The 19432-nt window shown below is 39.3% G+C and overlaps 2 protein-coding genes across 3 annotated transcripts in view; one reads left to right on the top strand and one right to left on the bottom strand.

Annotated features, from left to right (window-relative positions):
• Nucleotides 1–11151, top strand: part of ezrb (ezrin b) — a 39015-nt gene extending 27864 nt beyond the window's left edge. The window contains exons 9-14 of the mRNA XM_078275227.1: nt 238–401; nt 1554–1684; nt 2853–3013; nt 5048–5140; nt 7530–7784; nt 9657–11151. Of these exons, the coding sequence (XP_078131353.1) occupies nt 238–401; nt 1554–1684; nt 2853–3013; nt 5048–5140; nt 7530–7784; nt 9657–9821 (969 nt within the window). The 3' untranslated portion in view covers nt 9822–11151. The remainder of the gene's footprint in view (nt 1–237; nt 402–1553; nt 1685–2852; nt 3014–5047; nt 5141–7529; nt 7785–9656) is intronic.
• Nucleotides 11152–12508: 1357 nt separating this feature from the next.
• sytl3 (synaptotagmin-like 3) lies at nt 12509–19333 on the bottom strand. 2 transcript variants are annotated; one of them, XR_013503456.1, is made up of 14 exons: nt 19117–19332; nt 18588–18803; nt 17530–17597; nt 17205–17256; nt 17042–17108; nt 16878–16950; nt 16299–16420; nt 15909–16031; nt 15541–15713; nt 15341–15437; nt 15072–15242; nt 14733–14814; nt 13503–13650; nt 12509–12871 (listed from the first exon to the last, which is right to left on the bottom strand). XR_013503456.1 is itself a non-coding variant. In XM_078275228.1 (12 exons), exons 1-12 carry the CDS (start codon nt 19236–19238, stop codon nt 14665–14667), a joined length of 1434 nt encoding a protein of 477 aa, XP_078131354.1. In that variant the 5' UTR covers nt 19239–19333; the 3' UTR covers nt 14384–14664. The 2 variants fall into 2 exon arrangements, 1 of the variants encoding a protein (XP_078131354.1); XM_078275228.1 differs by lacking the exons at nt 12509–12871; nt 13503–13650 and having other exon boundaries at nt 14384–14814; nt 19117–19333.
• Nucleotides 19334–19432: the final 99 nt, after the last annotated feature.

Here is a 19432-nt window from a genome sequence, read left to right as displayed (position 1 = left end):
GTAGCTCAGGCTATTTTGCCTTTCTCAATAAGTGGAGCAGTCGCTTTAGTACGGGTTGTCACAGTAATCTGTATTAAAAATGTCCCTCCACCCACTCAGAGCCACTGCTGGAGTCTTTGTCCTTTTATCAGCAAAGCACAATGAACAGGCAGCTAAACCTTGTATTCAGACTGGTGATTGTGCACTTTTCCTCTCTTTCTTATTCCTCATGTCTGTTTCTTCTTTTCTAAATTTAAGGACTTTGTGTTTTATGCACCGAGGCTGCGCATAAACAAGCGCATCCTGCAGCTGTGCATGGGCAACCACGAGCTGTACATGCGTCGCCGCAAGCCAGACACGATCGAGGTGCAGCAGATGAAGGCCCAGGCACGAGAGGAGAAGCAACAGAAACAGATGGAGAGGTACACAGATTCTTGGAAACATGTATATGTTGTTGTTACCATGAGACGGTGCTCCATAAAATAGATTAAGACCAGCAGAGCACTTATGAGTAGTATGACCTCGTTCTCTGCTGTCTGAGCCAGCTTTACCTATGGCAGATACTATTTGCAGCCACTTTTAATTCATGCAGTTCAACATGTAAAGTGAAACCTCCATTCATTGGGCAATAACACCGCATTCCTTTTTAAGTGTGGGAAATGTGCTTCCTGAATTGGCTGAACTGAAAGTGAATAGATGTTGACCCCTGTATTAGCTACAGCTGTCGGACCACTGTCTGTCTCTTACAGCTGTTCAAACACGGCGATGTATCGCTGAGCAGACAACACATTAAATACCAGTAGGAGAACCAGCAGACAGAGTTAGGGTTCACACACACAGTAGTCACAGTGGTCTGTGGCAGAGGCTCTGGGCTGGTGTCCAAACACAGTTACTAGATGGTTTGTGACAAGTCCCTTAAGATGGCTAAATTAAACATAATTAAACCCTGAGGGAGACATTAGGTTGTTGTTGCTGCAGCAAAAGTTATAGAATAATTAATAATAAAGCTGGAGTACAAATAGCACAGTGTGGCAAATCTGGTCCTCCAACAGAAATATTTGGCCCATGATGACAAAGGTTTTTCCTTTTTTAATAGTTAAATTAAAACATTTACATTTTATAAATCTACTGTAGATACCAATGTAAATACAAGGATAATTAACGCTCCAACATGAGGGGGCGTTCACATGAATTCTTCAAGTCAGGTACTAATTTTTCTGATTTATTCTGACACCACATGAATGCAGCACAAATGCCCTATGTTACAATGTTATTGAAAGTGAAAAATAATGTGTATCCATCCCCGTGATTCGGATCCACTTCAAGAAGTAATGGGTTCTTCCTTGGCCCATGCTACACCCTTCCACCAAGTTCCAAGCTGAATAGATTATTTCTTTTTTTTACACCAGTTTAGTGTACATGACCGATGCATGAGGTGTTTTTAATTTTTTTGAACAGCAGTAATAGAGCAGCTTGTGCAATCGTGTGCGTGTGCGGTGCTCACCGACTGTCGTTTGTCAGCTGTAACTATGCATCGACTATGTCAGCTCACGACGGCTGTGTCTTATCTGCAGGGCCCAGCTGGAGAACGAGAAGAAGAAGAGAGAGGCCATCGAGAAAGAGAAGGAGCAGATGGAGCAAGAGAAGCAGGATCTGATGATGAGGCTCTACCAGTTTGAGGAGAAGACCAAGAAGGCAGAGAGAGGTGAGAGGGTCTCATTCATCACTTAACTCTGAGAATACAAAGTGTGTGAGTCAGTGTGTGCGTGTGTGAAAATAGTTAGAACATGTGTGTACATGCGGATAGGTGAACGTGAGGCTAACAGGTTATGAAAGCAGGTTACTTGTTTGTTGCCGAAACAATGAGCATCTGTTATTTACTATAGCAGTGATGTAATCTGTGTGTGTACAAAGCCTGATGGTTAGTAATCTTAATTTTGTATTTTGATTATATTTTGTTCAGTGTCCAAACCAGAAAGAGTATTTGTGATTGTTTGACTCTTTATTTTTACCTGTTTCTACTTGTGGCAGTCTCATCAACAGACAGTTAAGCAGAAACCAACTGTGTTTCTTTAAAAATGTGACCTTAGGAAGCATTTTATTGTTGACAAAATTGCATAAAGTAAGCTATCAGGCTAAGAAGATCATTAAGTGACTTTAGTAATGATTAACAAGTTTTCTGCTCACAGTTTTATTCCAGATGATTTGCATTGTTTGTTTTTAAATGCTTGAAATTCCACCTTATTGGGAAAGAGGTTGCTTTCCCAGTACTTTTTTCAGATTATCAAATTAGACCATTGTCGCTATCTTCTGTCTCACTACAGTATCTCTATATATACACTGGGAATACCCCTCAGTATGCACAGGAAATGGGACGCATTTACTTTTTGCACATTGTAATTTTTTTTTTTTTTATCTGTTTGGTCTTCTGCCAATTATTGTTATGCCATTCTTGATATACTAAGAAAAATGATATGCCATCATGCTCATAGATTATAATGATTTTAGCGAATTGAATCACCAAATGTGTATTAATCAATGACTGAAAATAGTCCCCAACAAGTACACTATCCAAAAAATCCACAATGCTCAGATGTTTTAGGAAATCACTTAGCCTATTTTAAAAAAACTAAGAAATGTGTGTTCTGTTAAGATTTACGTCTACAGTAGGAACCAATGTGCTAGGAACTTTGTGTTGAAAGGTGTTGACAGGTTGTTGGAAGATGCATTGTTCTTGGTCTTTGTTAACAAAAGAAAAATATTGAATAATACCAGTCTTATCCTGTAAAATGGAAAGAGCAAAATCCCAGAGCTATGGCTGGGACATCAGTCTCTTTCCTTTGTCTCATATCTCTTATATTTATTTATTACAGATCTGCAGGACCAGCAGAAGAGAGCCATGGTGCTGGAGCAGGAGCGGAGGAGAGCCGAGGAGGAGGCAGCTCGTCTTGAGGCTGAGCGCCAGGCTGCCTTACTGGCTAAAGAGGAGCTTGCCCGCCATGCTGAGGACCAGAAGAAGAGTCAGGAGCAGCTGGTCAGTATTTTTAATTGTTTAGGGACTTTAAACCAGGTTTATGGCTATACGTATAGCTTGTAGCACAACTGATATAGAAAAAGGCTGTCTGTTTGCTTTTTTTTTTTATATTGTAAGAAAAGCTCATTTCAAAAATCTCAAAAGTTGGCACTTTGTATTAGGGGTGCACCGATCCGATATTAAGATCAGATATCGGTCCCGATATGGACAAAATAGCTGGATCGGGGATTGGAAATATTAACAGATCCATGGGCTGATCCAGTTTTTTTTTTTTTTTTTTTCTCCCTCTGTCGCACGTGTGTCGCATGCTGGAAGAGTTGAGTGTACAAATAAATAAGAATTCAATACATTACATACATGTCATTTTGTCTTAGTTAGGAAAGTAATGTTTAGTTAGGAAACTAAACATTGGTGCCTTTAGTCTCTTCCACATGATGGAAGGAAGGTATAAGGTGGAAGGTATACAGTGTATTATTAATTCAACAACGGTATCGGATCGGTATCGACAGATATACAAAGCCCAGGCATCGGTATCGGGACTGAAAAAGTCGGATCGGTGCATCCCTACTTTGTATGCAAGAAAAAAAAAAATGAAAACCTTTTCTCACTACATTCAGCTAGCACTTTGTCCAGGTCTATACCAGGAGCATTTCAGGGTGGTGTATTCAACAGTGCCTGGCTACTGTAGCTCCAGACAAATCCACTTTGTAGCGTCCAGCTGAACCACACCCCGTTACATCAGACCAACCGCCCCCTCACCCTGAGCCGCTCGTCTGTGGACCACCCACAGGACTGTGTGCTGCTCCCTGTTCCCCTTTAACAGCCTGGATAGTAAAGCTGTGGTTCCCTCTCCACATTCACAGTTTTATCGCACAGACACCTGCTCAACACCCTTTATACTCAAACCCTATTATGGTGCTTGTGCAATGGATTAAGTCACCCTGCAACTTCCACTGACAGTGTGGACTCCCACACAACAGTGTGTGGGAGTTGTATTATCAAGATGTTTTAAATGTTTAAAAGCACGTAACTTATTCATAAAAGTACACCGTATCTCTGTGTTTTCACTGAGGGACAAGTTTTCCAGCTAAACACCTGTAAAATAACAAAAAGGAGTCTGTTCAGTGTCTTGACGCTGAAAGGTGTACCGTTTAATACTGAGCCTCCGGTTAGTTCAGTCTGGTGAAAGACAAGCTGTTCCCATTATTGTGGGGGTCAGAAGGAATGTACCACAGCACCTGCAGATTGTAGTTATTCATCAGAAGGCTCTACTCAAAATGTTGGCCTCTGTTTTTATACTATTGATTTCCATTTTTCTGATAGTACTGAGATCTCTAAATACTTTTAAAGCTAAGATGATTGCTCAAAAATCAAATATACATTTATTCAAACCTTTAGTGCCATGTTTTATTCAAGTTTTCAATAAACTCTGATTGGACTGTAACCTCAAATTAATACATGAAACAAACATAAATGCTACATTTACTTCCGTTTTCATTCGTTTGAGCTCTGACTGGCACTCTTTTACTGTAATTATCATCTGGTATATATCATCATCTCGTAGCGCCCTAGTCTTCTGCAATGGTTAATGGCAGCTGACTGAAGAATTAGTGCCCAACTAATTCTTGATGGACCAACTCCTAATTGTATGTATGTGTGTGTATATGTATATATGTGTGTGTGTGTGTGTGTGTGTGTGTGTATATATATATATATATATATATATATATATATATCCCCACAGTAGAGGATAGAAATGCACGGAAATGCACATTAACTTACATTTGTAGCATTACATGAACATCAGGACTCACTCTTTGTGCAGTTTGAGCATTTACAAAAATTATGCTCTATGTGATTTTGTTTTATCTGGCTATGTTTGGTTTTCTTTCTTTTTGCTGAATTTAGGCCTCTCTTGCAAAAGAGATCTTGATCTCAATGAGACTACCTGATTAAAGGTTATATGTCTTTATCCACCTACATGTATTAAATCTGGACCCTTAAATAAGTGTTTCTCCTGTTGTTTTGTATCAGGCTGCAGAGCTGGCAGAGCACACAGCCAAGATCAGCCTGCTGGAGGAGGCTAAGAAACGCAAGGAGGAGGAGGCCGACACATGGCAGCTCAGGGTGAGATCTTTAACTGAGGGTAACCTACAGTGTACAGTATACTAAGGCTCATTCAGCTATTTCTGTCAATTTACAGCATACAAGTACATGTTATACAGTAGCTATAAGGACTAAATTAGATTTGTTTAGACTCTTTCACTGCTATTACACATTCTCTAACCTGCCAAAACTGTCCAATAAATAAGGTAGTTGTGAGTCTATATATATATATATATATATATATATATATATATATATATATATATATATATATATATATATTAGGGCTGTCAAACGATTACATTTTTTTAATCGCTGAATGTCTATAGTTAATCGCGATTAATCGCATATTTTATCACATGATTAAAATTCTATTATTTTGCATTTCAGAACAGTTTTTAAGTACATATTAACAATGGAAAGCTATTTTTACCAGTATATCTTGATTGGGAATCAAATGAATGCAAAGAAAGTTACTTTATGAACTTGATTTTAAGATTTGTAAGTATTTATTTACTGTAAACAAAAGAAAAATGTGTGAATCTGTCATTATTGCACAATTCCTCCAAGTACCTAACTAAAAAACTAAAAATCCCTATCCTTACTAGAGTCAATATAGTGTTTAGTAACTCCTAAATAATGTTGATAACTCACTGATGTCCAGTGATCGGTTAATGAGACAGCGTTTGCAGCACCTTGCAGCAGTTCCAGTGTGGCTGCTTTCTCCCTGTGGTATGTGTATGGTGAAACTACTGTCTCCCTCGACTGCAACAAGACAGGTCAACCGTAGTACGTCTTAAAGACCCGAGTCCTCTACGATGCTGACAGGTCTGCAGTTAGTTGCCACCCGTTTAGCCCGCTAGCGGGTAGCATCACGTTAACTGTACTACTATGCTTAGCTCCGTAGGTGGAAGCTCAAGCTTGACGTGCTTCGTGATATTTTAATTTGGTTTTACACAACGTGCATATGGCTTTCGACTTGTCTACAAGCCATCCGGGAGTTTTGGAAAATAAAAAGCTCCATTCAGAGTTATTGCTGCTGTGTTTCTCCATCATGCCTGCAGCCTGCAAACAACAGCAGGATGTGTTAGGAGGAAGGGGCAGCTTGATTATAAGTAACAGTGCTGCAAAGGGTCAAAATAGTAGCCTGTTAGGCATGACGCAAAACCGAGTGAAGTGTAAAATAAATTAATAAATGCAGGGATGCGATTAATGCGATTTAAAAAAAAGAAAAGAATCGCGTTGCGTCGGCCCTTAATCGCATCAGCCCTAATAATAATTATTATTATTATATTATTATTAGGAAATTATTATATATATGTGAAGTTTGAATATATTGAATGAAAGTCTGAATATATTGAAAGAAAGTCTGAATATATTGAATGAACCTCGAATATATATTGAATGAACCTCGAATATATTGAATGAACCTCGAATATATTGAATGAACCTCGAATATATTGAATGAACCTTAAATATATATTGAATGAACCTCGAATATATTGAATGAACCTTGAATATATTGAATGAAAGTCTGAATATTGAATGAAAGTCTGAATATAGTGAATGAAAGTCTGAATATATTGAACGAAAGGCGTTTTGACGTTAGCCTAATGAAAGGGACCTGCCTGACCAGAGAGGTTCCTTTCATTCGGTCTTACATGATGAAAAAGTGAATAAACTTCTTCATTGGGAGAACGGTACTAGATATGGTTACCATAACCAGTGTTTTGGCCCGTACATGCATTCGCCAGTGTTTTAATAATCTCTTCATTGCTCAAAATTGCTGACGGTAGATTTCTTGCTGATTCGCTCATAGTCCATTCAATATATTCTGATTTCCATTCAATATATTCAGACTTTCATTTATATACAGTATATATTCAAGGTTCATTCAAAATATTCAGACTTTCATTCAATATATTCAAGGTTCATTCAATATATTCAGACTTTCATTCAATATATTCAGACTTTACATATATAATAAATTCCTAAATGGCATGCCATAATATATATATATATATATATATATATATATATATATATATATATATATATATATATATATATATATATATATAAATAATATAAAACCGTTAAATAAGAACATGTACATCTCAGCACAATCTTCCAAAATTATTGTAAGTGATTCAAATAAGAAATTCCCAGTCCATTTGTTCTGGGTGCTTGTCATAAACCTCATACAAATCAAATACCGAAAAGAAAACAAATGTGGGTCAGGGTGGGAATATGTGTTTTTACTTAAAATAATACTTAAAATATACATTTTTTGCCAAAAAAAAATTTTGACTTGAAAATTTAAAAAAAACAAATCAGATTTTCTACCAGAGTTCAGAGATGAAGGAGAGTAAACTGACTGTCCCTGTGTGTAACTGATTGTTCTCTCCAGGCTCAGGAGGCCCAGGAGAATCTGATAAAGACCAAGGAGGAGCTGCACATGGTGATGACAGCGCCCCCACCGCCTCCACCTCCTCCCATGTACGAGCCCATGGATGAAAACAGCGACAGCGAGGAGAACGCCAGCGAAGAGAACAACAGCACACACAGCGCTGACCTGCAGAGTGAAGGCATCAACGACCACCGCCACGAGGAGGATCGCCTGACTGAGGCTGAGAAGAACGAGCGCGTCCAGAAACAACTGAAGGTGAGGAGACGATCTGAACCACCAAATTAAATTAACACCTCACACATTCAATCATCCCTTAAGATGCAGAAACATTATTTAATTTATTTTGTGTGATGACAGATATATCTCACTATATACTGTAATTCAAGTCCTTTTCACATATTACTGAGCCTTACTGTATGTGTTTATCTTCTCTGGTGTCACAAAGCGGCCACAAAGAAATAACTGATTATGAGGAACTTTACTCAAGCCTGCAATTGGACCTATTGTGTATTAAGGGCGCTTTCACACCTGCCTCGTTTAGTTCGGTTGAATCGCACTAGAGTTCGTTTTTCCCGCTGATGCGGTTCGTCAGGGCAGGTGAGAACGCGGCATTCGCGCTCGGGTGTGCACCAAAAGCGGACCAAGCAAGCGTACCGAAGACCTGCTTGAAGAGGTCATGGTACGCTTTCAATCGAACTCTGGAGCGGTTCGTTTGTGGTGAGAATGTGATCCGACCTCGAACTGCACCAACTATACATACTCTGCAAGTCTGAGCTAATGTCTCCTGTAGTCAGGTGTGTTTAGCAATCTGCGATGCAGCAGAGCAGCAAACTGTAGCAGCTTGCAGTGTTTCTATCACAGAAATAGACTGCAGTCAAGTTCGCCGTCTGTCACTTGCATCTCCGTGGTCAAACCAGCTGCCGCTAAAATTGGAGACACCGCACAGCAGAGCAAAGTCTCTGTAACCAGAGCAGACGTAGTAACGTCTCTCACGAAACAATGACATTGTCATTTTAACGAAATGAGCTGGTTTGACCATGGAGATGCAAGAAATATGCACTAGTCCAGAACACAGGACCTTCTTCCTGTATTTACTTTTTTGCTGCCACCCCCAGACACATCCGACCAATAAGAGGAGTGGACGTTCTTGCGTGATTTGTAATGGCGCATTTTGGTACACTTGGATTTTTCCAGGTGTGAAACCAAACCAAGCCAAACCGAACCGAGGGCAAATCGCTCCAAGTTTACAAACTCACCAACTGATTTGGACCAAAGCAAACGAACTACAGGTGTGAAAACGCCCTAATAGTGACCAATAAGTACAAACAAGAAAAGAAACGGAGAATTTTGTGATACTACTCGAGGATAGTTGTGTGATCCCTACGTATTGTTTCCTTTTTATAGGTGATATGCTAAAATAGATGGAATAGGACACAAGTTCAACCCACCTCCTTTTAACTTCCTTTCACTTACTGATGTATCACGGATAATGCCCTGTACTAGTGCTGACACGCTTACCAAATAATTTGCATGAGAGCAGAGATTGCTTAAGATTGAGTGGCCGTTTGTTCAAACCAATTAGAACAAGTAAGGTGAGAATGCACCTGGATTTGTCCCTGTGTTACTGCTGCACACCCAGTTTGAAATTGCTCGGAGGCATTCTCACCTTTATCCATCCTGGGACCAGGTTCTTTTTGTTCCTGAGTTTGATGATGTTTTCTCACCTGGTGCTTCGACAGATCGGCAAATTAGCTGCCACAGACCACAATTTCTGACTTTGACACAACTTCAGTTTTATACAGTTTAAAATATTATGGTTACGATTATGAATGCATCCAGTGCTCTGCGAATGTGTATTGTATTTGCGTGGCAATGTGCACTACTTTCTGCCAACTAAGTGATGACGCAAAATGATAATGGTTTCAAAATGAACTGCTCACTATAGAGTAATGAGTGTCTGTTACATAGGGAGTAGTGAATGAGTGAACGAGGCAGGGATTTTGGACACATTGGAGGGAAGTCAGAGTGGCAGTACTATGGTGGGATTTTATGCTAGAATTTTATTAGTTGTGGGGCTTGTTTTCAAGGTTTCATCTCATGGCTCCTCTCCTTCTCCTGCCCCCTCAGGCCCTGACCTCAGAGCTGGCTCAGGCACGTGATGACTCCAAGAACACCCAGAACGACCTTCTTCACAGTGAGAATGTTCGAGCCGGCCGCGACAAATACAAGACCCTGCGACAGATCAGATCAGGCAACACCAAGCAGAGGATCGACGAGTTCGAGGCCTTATAAAAAAGCCTTCGGCCCCTCAGCCACTCACCCTTTCTGAATGGTCACTACATCTCGGCCGACACAGATGGACACACACAAACACGCTCAAACTCATGTATACCCAGTTGCATAAGTTGCAGTCTTAACTGGAGCAGTATAAGCAGCACTTACAGAGAGACATACTTCTGTTGTGGGTGTGCAGAGCTTGGCAAATCCTTTGGAGAAAACTTAGTGCCAAAATCTTTCTCTTCTTAGTGTTTCAGATCCTTTTCGTGTATATGATTGTCTGTAGTTTGATCGAATTCAGACCACATCATTATTTTTTTTATCCAGCGGTGTGGTGAAGTAGTGGGATGGGCCAAATTATTTCATGATGTGCACATATAATATGTAATCAAAGCCTTGCTTCTTTTTTATGTCTGCCGTTTGTCGTGTGGAAAGAAAAACAACAGTTTGTCGTTAATAGCGACCACTCAGAAAGGGGCAAAACAGTATGAGCAGGAAAATGTACGGTTGTTTTTGTTTTCCATTATATTTGAACACTTCCAAATGTTTAATATTGATATACGGTAGTTTAAAATCATCCCTAGTTTGGTATTTATACTGTATATGGGACATTAAAAATGGTATTTCATCTTGGTTTGTATATTTTTGCTATCTACTAATGATAATGAAAAAAGTAATGTTTCAAAGGTTTTATATATTATCGACCAAAATAATAGCAGTCTTACGTTCCATACATTTTCCTTTAGATCACTAAATTAAAGAGATTTAACTGTAAATTATTATTATTTTATATTGTAGGAAACATCCAGCTGCATGCCATTAAATCAGTTAAGGAGATTGCTATCTATCTAGCTACTTTTGATTAGTTGTTTTTTTGCCGTGCAGTTCACAGCATGCTGAGGAAGGTCTTCATCCTCAGAGCACTGTGTTGACTGTGACACTTAGGTTTAATATATTTTATTTTATTTCATCTCTGTTCTCTGTCATGCCGCTGTTGAGTGAGAGATGAGCATGTGTTGTGTGCTTTTACCTTCCTAAGTGGCCTTTCTCTTTGGCTGTCCCTCTGCAGGGATCAGTGCCAGGCGGTTGGTCTTCACATCATAGCCAAGGTGCATAGTCACGAAAAAATATGGAAGCCTTTAGTTGTTTTAATGTTACACCTGATTGAGGGTTGAGATGAACGTTACAAATAGTTTTTATTTTGCAGCTTGGTCACAATGGACTGACCCAGACAGTACAACAACACTCTCCTCTCTCTGGACATGGACTAGAGTAGCATTGATACACTCAGATTTTATAATGAGGTGTTCAACATATTGGCAATAAAGAAAAATCTATGATCACACATCTGCGTGTTTTTACTTTGTACACTCACTGTATGACTGAAAGTGCATGAGGGCTGAAGTAGATGTGATGTGGCTTTAGGGATGGCAATATGTAGGTCTTTATAGGTCGGTCCACCACTGAAATATCTCAACAACTATTGGATGGATTGCCCTGATTTTTTTTTACATAGGCCTACATTCCAGACCGTCCTCACCCAGAAAACGAGCGTATAGGTTGATTGTGCAAGCAGCTCAAGGACACATATTTATATTTGCTGTTAGATGGCGACCTCTCGTGGCCATAGGTAATTTTCGCAGAAGCAATATAATATGACCCAATATAAGAAACCAAAAGTCAACGGTTACTTTTTTAAATTATTCTTTTTACAGACTAGTCGATCCATGATGCAGTTACCTCCTCATTACATGACTCATTCTAAGCCAATCGCTGATGATTTCCTAAACCTAACCAAAAATGGCCACCATTACATTAAACAGAACGGTCACATGATTAAAACAGCCACCACTGTCACGTGTTACGGGTCCTATGTTCCCCATAGGACCTTGGGAACATAAATTAGATACACTCCCCATGTTGATGTTAGCATTTAGCTAATGTTTGGGGGTAATGTTTCTGCATACTTCTGACCATGTACGACTAACATATAATCCTGTTTTACGAGGATTAACATCACTGCACAAATCACGATCGGTTCCTCGCTTCTGCCGTTAGCCTGCACCGGGAAGCTAACGTTAGTTTAGCTAACAGCTAATTCGGCTGACCGCTAGCTGACAGCTTGAGTCTGTCTAAAATAACGTTAACTCAAACTAAACACTGGAAAAAGCAGGCTACAGCTGACGTAACAGCTGTTATATATTTTAACGGTTATTTTCAGGTTTTATTTTGAGGGTCTTTTAAAGTTATTACATGCTGTCTCAGCTAGCAGTTAGCCGAATTAGCTGTTAGCTAAACTAACGTAGCTACCTTTATTCAGTGGTGCGCGGTGGTTTATGGGACGAGTAGTTCCTTCGCTTGATAGTGAAAATATGTACACAGTCTTGTACCTTTTGACTTTTTGGGGATTTTCTGTTCGTTTTTTCAATCGAAATGATATGTTGTATGCTTATGAGTCACGTCATAGCTGGTTAGCCTAAGGCATGGTCTAAAACTCTTTATATACAGATTTTTCCAGACGTCAATGGGAGAAATGAATGGGAAATTTACTTCTGGAACCCAAGGTCTATCGGAGGAGGGGCGGGACTGTTGAGCTCTATACAGCACCTTAATGAAAAGACCTGTACGACAGCAAGTGTGGTAAAAATACTACCGCTTTTGTCCAATGGGACCGCTGAAATCAACACAAACTGAAAGTTACATATAGCCACTTTAAATACTTTTTATTGTAAAATGATTCAGTATGACAGATAAATAAAAACATTTCTGTACAAACATATGTGCTTGATGTTAACTGAATGAATGCTGACTATTTTATTAAAATATAAATACTGCACTATAAACATGTTAAAGTGCTGAGTCTGTTGTTGGGAAGAGGCGTGTCATGTTCTCCTGACGTTGGACGAGAAACAGGGAAGCTGACGTCACTCCACCTGTTGGAGCATACAACACCGGTTGCCATGGTGACCCCGGATAAGACAGGGGTCAGGAGAGAATTCCATGTAAGTGACATCACCACATCGTCCACAGGAACTTTTCTTCTTCTTCAGCATGTCTTTCCCGTGCTGCTTAGACAGAGACAAGAAAGGCTTCATTGTACAGAAGGAAACATTGGATAGCTCACTCTGAAATAAGTCAAAGGGCCGGGTGTGGCTCTAAATTTCATTTGTCAGAAATATCATCCCAGTTTCTTTTTCAGTAATTTAATTTGCATGGATGTTTAGCTGCTTGACCCCTCTGATAGAACATCAGGAAATTTAATTTGAAAGATGCATTGAATGCTGCAAAATAGCCTCAGCTAGTAACACTCTAACCCCATTTATTTAGCATATACAGTATAAGCATTATACAGAGGCTTAACAAAAAAATCTTAACTCAGACATCCTCTTACTAGTTTTCTCCCAGAGCTTTTTAGCAACATGTAATGGCCTTTATTAGCGAGTTATCCATTCGCTAATGGAATGATTGTCAGTCATTCAATAACTGTGACAAATGCTTCACAAATATAGATGTTGACAAATACATTAATACTAATTGATGTCCATATGTCTGCTTACAACTAAGTTACAGTGTTGTAAACCACTTATTTATTATAAATATCTGCATAATTATCAATTTCATCTTCATCTTTCAATCAAAGTACGGGTTAACGAGTTACCAGAGCATTAGTTGTTTAGCTTGGATAAAGGAAGTTACCAGGGTTTATTTGAGCCCCTCAGAGGGGGTCCCTCAGAGGGGCAGGAGGGGCCACAGCTCCTCAGCTTAGCCGTCCTCAGCTCGGTCTCACCCTTTAGAAATGGGCGTTGTCTGGATGAGCTCTCTGCCTGCACCCAGAGTCAGACACCTAAACACAACACACACAAATAGCTATATAATCACACCCTCATGTATTATTAAACACTTACACTCTTTTATGCATTCATAAACACACACCAAAACACACATAATAAACCTTGCAGGCCTGCACACAAAGAGACATGCAGGGCCATAATGAGGTGTATTTACACTCTGACGCATGTGTTCTAACCTGTGTTTGCATTAATGGGAAAGGACAGTTAGTCGGTCATTGCCATGTGGCACAGCGTTAGCCTCTGTGAGACCAAAAGAGACGCTCTTCTGACCTCTAGTGCTGGAACACGGTGCCTTTCATTCCTTTTAAACATTGTTTTAAACATTGTGGTGGAAAGTAACTAAGCACATTTTCACAAGTACGATACTTAAGTACAATTTTGAAGTACTTTTACTTTACTTGAGTATTTAAATGTTATGCTACTTTGTACTTTTTACTCCGCTACTTTTATCTGACGGCTGGAGTTTCTCAAGAGATTTTTCAAACAAAACACAATCAATTTATAAAATATGACACTGTACTATGAGATCAAATACTAAGCAGTATATACAATTGTTAAAATGTGCAGTAATCAGTATAACTATTCCAATCATATGATATATATACAGTATACTGATTTGGCAGATAAAAAGGCCTACGTTATGAGTTATATGTTATGAGTCATACATTCTTATTGTTTTCAAAAACAATAACACATTATTGGTGGATGAAAATCTTGCAACTCAAGTCAAGTTTAATCAAATTTATTTTTTAAAGCCCAATTTCACATACAATACAAAAAACAATGTATAATGCTACGTGTGGTTTAAGAAAGTAGGAGTCAAAATTAGATGAGAATAAATAAATAAATAAATAAAAAAAGCTACATTAGGTGTTTTTTGTGTGCAAACGGACAACTACATTATCATCCACTTTCAAGATTTGATCCAAATTTAAGGATGCCCAGCAGATGTTTAATCAGGTGAAAATGCAGATGCAATGTTATGAGATTGTTACAATAAATACATATTAAATTATCTGGCGACGTGTGTCTTTTTCTTGCAGACATTTAAGGGAGCTGAGCTGCAGGAGCTCACCCTGGTTGTTGGAGCTGAGCTTGACTCTAACCAGCAGTTCACCTCCGTCCTGCTCCACAGCGCCGCCCTCTGGACTCTCAGCCTGATGGACACAGAAATACAAGAAAGGTGAAGGAAATAAGCTCTCATGCACCCTCGAAACAATCCCTTTAGACAACTATGGAGACCTAATGTCTTCTATATTAATACAATTAAATACAAAAAATACAAACGAAATATATAACATAACCAATTGTTATGTAATCCCATATTTAAAAAAGGATCAATGGATGTCAAAAGAACCATTAATGCTTTTCTCCTCATCTGTATAACATCAGAGCTGGACATATGAAGTTTTACCTTCTGACAAAGTGGGTACCAGTTGAAGCGCTGGGAGTCCTTGTCCTCAAATCTCCAGCCGTCCAGTGGGACAAGGACCTCACCGAGAAACACCTTCCTTTTTAGGGTTCCTGAATGCCACACAGTGGCCTGCAGTCTCTTTCCAAACAGCAGGTGGCGCTCTACGTGATACTGTCAAGAACCAGACAAAGAACTTTGTTTAATATGAGCATGAAACGACACCACATTGATTGTCACAACAGTTGAAGTAAAAACGTTTTTCCTTTTACCTTTAAAACTTCATTATAAACCGGATCAGTCGTGTTTTTCTTGACTGTCGTCTTCATTTTGTCGCTTTTTCCCGGCAGCATGTAGAGCTTGACGCATCTACACAAAGAAATAACAGGATGCTGAGGTTTTGATGGAGAATCCCACAACAAAATGGGGTCATACTGTACATGTATGCACAGAGTTATGTTTTCATCCTTACGGGTGACACTTCTTTCTCTTGGTGTCTCCGTAGTTGAGATTTCTGCAGGCGCCGACTGTGATCTCCAGACAGGAAGTGTTGGTGTTGTAGGCCAGAGCCAGCTCCAGCTCTCCTGCTATGCTGATGCTCTCGAAAGGGCCGCAGTCTGTGCTGATGCTGCTACTAATGCTGTCCTGAGGAGGTAAATTTACATGTTTAAAAAGGGCAGAAAGACACTATCTGATGGACATTAACAGCAGTACAGAACAGAAAAATGCAGGATTTTTTTTCTATGAGCTAGGACGCTGAAATGATTACAATCTGTAGTGTGATATTTCAGCCATCACAGGATGTCATTTGGGGATTTTTTATTATCAGCTTCTACTTACTCTCTTTCCTCCAGAGTACTCAGAACCGCAGGAAGTTTCTTCTTCCGCCCCAGTGGAAGAGCCTTCCTGGTCGCTGTCTTTGCTTTTCTTGAACAGGTTTGGAAGACTGGGGCCTTTAAAGAGCTGAAAAAAGAAGCAGGATTATCAGTACTATTAGTGACCAGTAAAGGTCTTAGATTACTTTAAGATCCCTTTAATAACCTTGTTTGGTAGTGTCATCAGCCTATTTGGATTGTGAAAACTCTCAGAAACGTCCAGCTCAACTTGTCGCAACTGCTTGTTCTTAACAAGACTTGTTGGTTAGTAAAGGTGAACTGACATCTTTAAGGCCCTACAGCTGAATGATTTCCTTTGCCGTACTAAACATATGAAGTGTTGCGAATGACTTACATTGCTAGATTTGTTGATGTCTGTTTCAGAGAGACTCTTCTGGGTACTGTAGCATGACCCTCTCCGACTGTTGTTGACTCTCAGCAGGTCTCCTCGCACATCGTTCTGAGAAGTGGAAATCTCTGTATTGAGAAACAAGAAGTCAGACGTTGCAGAGCAACACACAAAAACGATTACAACATTTTTTCTTTGCCTGGACAGATGTTCAAATGGCTCAAAAAGTCGTGTGGTGTCCCAAATTTTGCAATGCACGCAATATGGCCGCTGCTATCTGTGCCCATCATCTGATGCAACTTCAGTCGGTGCAGTTAGGATGATGAGATCAGAGTTTTTTTTTTATTGCACAATATTATTTCAGGCATGTTTCCTTTGTGGTTATTAGTGCACGCATATTTAGCTTAACTGATTATATTGTGATAGAATTCAGAGGAAGTGATGCAGTTAATTCTGAGAACCTTCTCACCAAGATGCACACGGGTACAAATACGGCAACAATTTTGTGTTGTTGAGTTAAGAAATCCTCATAAATGTGGACCATTTAACTGATAGGAGAGCGTGTTTAATGATACATACACTTACTTTTAATATGACTTGTGAATGACACCATTAGATCCTCCATAGATTTGGTAAAAGGTTTTGAGTTTTTCAAATCCTGCAGATCAAAACACAGTATTTAATTGCTCAAATTTCACACATTTGACACTTTTTACTTTAAAAGAATGCTTGAAATATATGTATTTTACCCCAGATCTGCTCAGAAACTGATAATCCAAGTGGGGTGGAGGAGTGGGAGGCACAACTGATATATAACTGTGAAGAATATCAGACAATAACATGTTACTTTGTGTTTTATGTTCAAGTATTTTATTCAAACGTTCAAAATAAATATGTTGAGATTCCTTGTACCTCAGCACATGGTAGGTCTTTAATAATCTCTCCCCAACCATCTCATGTTTGTCTGTAAAGAAAACATATGTTATGAATGAAAACAATTCATACAGGGACACTGACTATGACTTCCCTGTGACTGTCTGAAAGTCATTATATAACAAAAAGTGTATCAGTGTTTTAAGCCCCCAACGTCCCCGTTATGGTTAGGGTTGGGTTAGGGTTAGGTGCTTTGAAGTCAACAGTCACAGCGCTGCCTGGAAGGAGACAGTGGGGGCTTAAAACACCACCGAGCTAACAAAAAGGAAACCAATTGTGAATACATGCAGTATTTTAAACAAACCTGTAGTGACTGGAAATTTCTTTGCCCTCTCCTCTAAGAACCAGTCTCCAGACTTGAACTTCACCTCCCTGTGAAGAAGAATAATAACAATTAATTATAATTACATTATAAGCACTCATACTTACCTATTCATAGTGAAAAAGAAAAAGTAGCAAGTTAGCTATTCTAGTTACTGTCCCTGACTATATCATTATTTTTAGTAAATGGTATCATTGTTGCCTCTTTTAGCTTGAGTTTTATTTTATTAGAGATATTTAATGTCTTACTTTTGAGGGAAGTTACTGATATATTCTGAATATACTGTAATCCTGCAATAACTGGTTGTTTTGGCCACCTGAGGGCAGTAGCAACAAGTTGTAAATATAACATTAACATATCACCTTTAATTGAATATAGTTAGCAAATAGTTGCTTATGTACACATCCAGCAGTTATGGAGCAACATTATAATTAATTGGGAGACAAGTCTGATGAATGTAAATCCAATTGCACTCTTCTTTTTGCTCTGTGTTTGGTCTGCACCAATTCCTGAGGGAAATGTTTGGCTCTTTAGCTGCTAAATGCTCCACTGTGTTTACCTGTAGTCTCTAACTGTGTCTGGCTGTCTGTTTGTAGCTGAGCAGGGATAGTGTACAGCAAGTTTTTAGAGCTTTTTTGATTTATTACTGAAAACAGCTGCCTGCTGCGGAGAAAAACAAGCATTGAGAGCGCTGACAGTGAACCAAAACATTGAAGTTGCAGGACGGACAGCTATACAAGGAGCTGAAACTCACTCACTATAAGTATAAAGCCGAAAGGAGTTGCAGATTCAGGTGATAATTCTCTGAGGGTGCATCATTAGGATCAATTGCCATTTGATAAATTGTTAAAATAAAAATATTGACGCTTTAAAGAAAGTTTGAATATAAAGTTTAAAGGGGCTAAACAAGAGTTTCAAACGAATAAAAGCCAGACAGTGAGTTTCAAATGACACACATACAGCCATTTGTGTTGTGTTTTGAGCCCCACTGAGTCAGATATTTCTTTGCATTAAGCAGGTGGTATAGCTCTCTACTGCACCTGTAGGCGTGGCAGACCGTGCACTTCCAGCCCGCCGCTCCCATGCCCACACGGCACTTGCTGCAGATGCGGTGGCTGCAGCTGTGGCAGACTGCGCCTGAGTTCCAAAACTTTCCCAGCGGCCTCTGACAGCGGGCACAGGTCCGCTCGCCGTACTGCCGGGCAAAACTTTTTGCACCTCTCCTTCTAAGCTCCTGCAGCTCATACTTCATCCTCCTGAAATAAAGATGGACGGAATAATAAAACATCTTTAAGCTATTTTCACAAAGAAAACTTATGTTATTCTTATTTTCTCAGTTTGAAAGTGTTAAACATCCTTTCAAACTGACATATTCTTTATAATTTAACATCCAGATTATAAAATAAACTGAAAGACAGTACGACAGAAAATAACACAAAATCTTCTGACATTATGATTGCTTTCTGTTAGCCTTGTCTGTTGCTGGTCTCATAATGATAATGAAAGAAGATAATGCATTCCCCTTTCATCAGCAGTAAGTATTTATGAAAGTGGTCTAAAACGACTCACCTTATCCTGTCCTCTTCAATGGTACGCAGCTGTTTGTCTCTCTGAAGAACCTCCAGGACTCTTTCTCTCTCCAGTGCTTGAAGCAAACCTAAATCCATCTTTAAACAGCAGTCTCTGATCATGTGTATCACTCTCACTGGTCCTCTTCTCTCTGTCTCTCTCTGCTTCACTGTCTCCTTTTTTGTTCCTGTCTGCTCCTCCTCTCTTCTTTAACCCTCCCCCAGACCTCCTCTTTAGTCCTCTATAGCTGAAAGAGTGAAAGAAAAAAGATAGTGAATGTTATTCTAAGTTTGTGCTGGTAAGATTCTCTTGATTG

The sequence above is a fragment of the Sander vitreus genome, chromosome 18, assembly GCF_031162955.1.
Source record: "Sander vitreus isolate 19-12246 chromosome 18, sanVit1, whole genome shotgun sequence".
Lineage (NCBI taxonomy): Eukaryota > Metazoa > Chordata > Actinopteri > Perciformes > Percidae > Sander > Sander vitreus.
This window is presented reverse-complemented; position numbering and strand designations above follow the sequence as displayed.